At 45.7% G+C, this 3,983-nt stretch overlaps 1 protein-coding gene across 1 annotated transcript; it reads left to right on the forward strand.

The window, feature by feature from the left end:
• Positions 1–469: 469 nt before the first annotated feature.
• On the forward strand, positions 470–3,096 carry LOC112138472 (trafficking kinesin-binding protein 2; the record flags this gene model as incomplete). The annotated part of the gene is made up of 7 exons (XM_036211296.1): positions 470–525; positions 1,772–1,888; positions 1,979–2,200; positions 2,279–2,488; positions 2,556–2,630; positions 2,709–2,846; positions 2,939–3,096. Coding segments are annotated over 7 exons (902 nt in total), but the record flags the coding sequence as incomplete, so codon positions are not given.
• Positions 3,097–3,983: the final 887 nt, after the last annotated feature.

Raw genomic sequence — 3,983 nt, forward strand, 5'->3', positions numbered from 1 at the left:
TTAGTTTGTCAAGCAATGTCTATAATGACACGTTCATTGGACTTAAAAGCTCAAAGCTAATTTGTTGTCACAATAACAGTAACAATAACAATAAAACTTTAAAGGAAATGATGAACAAAACACAAGAAAATCCCAAGCATTAATAGTTGAACACCTCATTTTATGGGACAGCAGTGAACTGCAGCACTGCTCCACAGACGGACTGAAGAAATGTTTTGTTCCTCGTGCCATCAGGCAATACAACTCTCTGGCCGAGCATCCAAGAAGCAATGTCTTTTAATTCATTTAATCCATTGATTTTTATTGTTTTTATTGTGTTTGTATGTGTGAGTTTTTTTATTATTATTTTCAGCCACTTTTAAATTTCCTCAGGGATTATTAAAGAGCCTATTTGTCTGTCTAAGATCAGTCTAAGGTCAGTCGGTCTAAGGTTGGTCAGTCTAAGTTCAGTTGGTCTGTCTGAGGTCAGTTGGTCTGTCTAAGTTCAGTCGGTCAGTCGGTCTGTGTGTAGTTGGTCGGTCTAAGGTCAGTTGTCTCTCTAAGGTCAGTCGGTCTAAGGTCAGTTGGTCGGTCTTAGGTTGGTCAGTCTAAGTTCAGTCGGTCTGTGTGTGGTTGGTCGGTCGAAGGTCAGTTGCTCTGTCTAAGGTCAGACGGCTTAAGGTCAGTTGGTCTAGGGTCGGTCGGTCTAGGTTCGTTTGGTCGGTCTCAGTTTGTTCGGTCAGTCTAAGTTTGCTCGGTCGATCTAGGGTCGGTCGGTTTAAGTTAATTTGGTCGGTTTAAGTTCATTCGGTCTAGGTTCGTTTGGCCGGTCTAAGGTTAGTCAGTCCAAGTGCGATCGATCTAAGATTGGTCAGTCTAAGTTTGCTCGGTCGATCTAGGGTCGGTCAGTCTAAGTTCATTCGGTCTAGGTTCATTCGGTCGGTCTAAGTTTGTTCGATTGGTCCAAGTTTGTTTGATCAGTCTAAGGTTAGTCGGTCCAAGTGCAATCGATCTAAGATTGGTCAGTCTAAGTTTGCTCGGTCGATCTAGGGTCGGTCAGTTTAAGTTCATTTGGTCGGTTTAAGTTCATTCGGTCTAGGTTCGTTCGGCCGGTCTAAGGTTAGTCGGTCCAAGTGCGATCGATCTAAGATCTGTCCGTCTAAGTTCAGTCGGTCTGTCAGTCTAAGGCCGGTCGGTCTGTTTAAGGTCAGTCAGTCTAAGTTTAGTCGGTCGGTCTAAGATCGTTCAGTCTAAATTCGGCCAGTCTGTGTTCGGCCGGTCAGTCTAAGGTCGGGTGGTCTGTATCTAAGGTCTGTTGTCTAAGCGACTGTTAAGGATTGCTCATTTAGGTGGCAAACAACAGTGGTTGCCAGCGGATTTACACTGGTCCATCTGTGCTCCACCTCCATTTTGTCGACACAAAAAATAGAACATTCATTAATCTATCACAATATTTACATCTCCTTCGTCATGTCAGTGCTTGACGTCCGTCTGTTCTATTTCCAGTAGCATTGATTTTGCATCAAAAAGCCAGAGAAAGAGGAAACGGGTCCAGGTTACAGAATAAGAACTCCCATTGTACTGTCAGATAAAATACAGGGCTTTGTCGGGAAGGGCATCTGGCATAAAAAAAACACTGTACTGCGTCCTGTACTGTACCTGTCTTTTTGTTCTAATATGTGGCCAGTGTTAAAAAACAATTTTAATTTTCTTTTGCTCTTATGACCTTGAGTTACATTTTACTGTGTGCCATGACCACAACCTGATGAGTTTCGATTGTTTTTTCAAATAGAGGGACAGAGACTTGGAGCTGGCGGCCCGGATCGGTCAGTCGCTCCTGCAGAGGAATCACCTCCTGCAGGAGCGCAACGAGGCCCTGGACGAGCAGTTGGCTCAAGCCGTCGACCAGGTAGACTCATCCTGAGTTGTCTGTATTTCAGGTTTGATTTATCCAACAGCCTTTAAAAAGCAATCCAAAACTTTTCAAACTCCTGGACAGGTTCACCAGCTGCAGCATGAGCTCAGCAAGAAGGACGAGCTGCTCCGTATGGTGGCCAACGCCTCGGAGGAAAGCGAGACCGACTCCAGCATCTCCACGCCTCAGCTACAGCCGCAGCTGCCCGGAGGAAGCGTCACTGCCGCCGCTGCTCTCAGCCAGCTGGAGTCTCTGCAGAACAAGCTGCAGGACCTGGAGGAGGAGAACCAGGCGCTGAGGACCGAGGTACGAGACCTTCCCAGTGGAAGGTGAGCGAGACGATAAAATGCATCAAAGCCTTGACGTGTTTTTTATGTTCTTTAGGCTTGTCAGCTGAAAAAAGACACGGTGACGTATGAGGAGAAGGAGCAGCAGCTCGTGAGCGACTGCGTGAAGGAGCTCCGGGAGTCCAACAGCCAGATGGTGTCTCTGACGGACGAACTGGCTCAGAAGAACGAGGCGCTGCTCAGACACCAGGAGGAAATCGCGCAGCTGCTCGCACAGATAGTCGAGCTGCAGCACAGAGTGAAGGAGGTGAGGAAAAACAGACTTTTGTCACGGAAAACCTCATTCTTGAGTCAAACCTCACATTGTTGTGCAGCTGGCTCTGGAGAAAGAGGAGCTGAGGATCCATCTGCAGGCCTCCAAAGACGCCCAGAGACAGCTCACAGCTGAGGTAGAACCTCCACAGATGATTCAGAACAGATTTGAATGAAAAACAAGAATGACCATTCATATTTTGTGTTCTCTGCAGCTGAACGAGCTTTCAGACCGGAATGCTGAGTGTGTAGAAATGCTTCACGAATCCCAGGAGGAGATCAAAGAGCTTCGCAATAGAAACACTCCGTCCTCTGGGATGAGACGTCACTTCTCGTATGGACTCTACCCCATGGTGAGGAACAAGTTTGACCTCATCTTGACAGACAAGATGGGAACATTTCAGGAATTCTCTTCGGGAAACCATCTGTTTAACTGTTGGGACAGGACTCCTTGGCAGCAGAGATTGAAGGAACCATGAGGAGGGAGCTGAGCGTTGAGGAGGAGACAGCCTTTCAGGACCAAAGGTGAGAGATATGACTGTCAGAAAGATAGTGATGATAGAGGAGCCGCAACAGAACTTTAAACAAAAAGAAAAAAAACAAGTCCATGTGGTACAGCCAGAGAATGGTCAGGAGTGTTGGAAACCCTCTGGAATGAACAGATTGGGAGCAGGCAGGTTTATGTTGAGCAATGATCCCCTCAGAATAGAACGAAGAGAAGCGTCCTGGCATCCTCTTTGGAACAGCAGAGCAGAAGAGGAACTTCCAAGCTTCTTCCAAGAAACAAGCCAACAGAAGAGGAGCATCCTGGTTTTCTTCTTAGAATTATGTGGGGAAAGGAGCTTCCGGCATCATTTTCAGAAAATGTTGACAGAAGAAGTGTCCTAGCATCCTTCTTGGAATGTTCTACCAGAAGAGGAGTGTCCTAGTACTCTCCTCGATATATTCTTTGACAGAAGAGAAGTGTCCTAGCACCCTTTTTGGAATATGTTGACAGAAGAGGAGCGTCTTAGCATTCTTTTCGGAATATTCTAAAAGAAGCGGAGTGTTCTTGCACGCTTTTCGTTACATTCTATTGTATTATATTATATAATGCTTACCCAGGTTGTCGTTGTGAATGAGAAATTGCTTATAATCGACCAACCTGTATATAATAAAGGTTCAACAAAAATACAATTTCAACAATTCTAACAGAAGAGGAGCGTCCTAGCATCATCTAAAGAATATTCTTACAGTAGAGATGCGCCTTAGCAGCCTCTTTGGAATATTTTAACAGAAGAGGAGCGTCCTAGCATCCTCCTTTGAATAATCTAACAAAAGAGGAGCATTCTGGCATTCACCTGAGAGTATTCTAGCAGAAGAGGAGCATCCTTGCATCCTTCTCAGAATATTCTAACGGAAGAGGAGCGTCCTGGCATCCTTCTCAGACTATTCTAGCAGAAGAAGAGCGTTCTAGTACCCCTTTCAGAATATTCTAGCAGAAGAGGAGC

This window comes from Oryzias melastigma, unplaced genomic scaffold (genome assembly GCF_002922805.2).
Source record: "Oryzias melastigma strain HK-1 unplaced genomic scaffold, ASM292280v2 sc02333, whole genome shotgun sequence".
In the NCBI taxonomy this organism is placed as follows: Eukaryota; Metazoa; Chordata; class Actinopteri; order Beloniformes; family Adrianichthyidae; genus Oryzias; species Oryzias melastigma.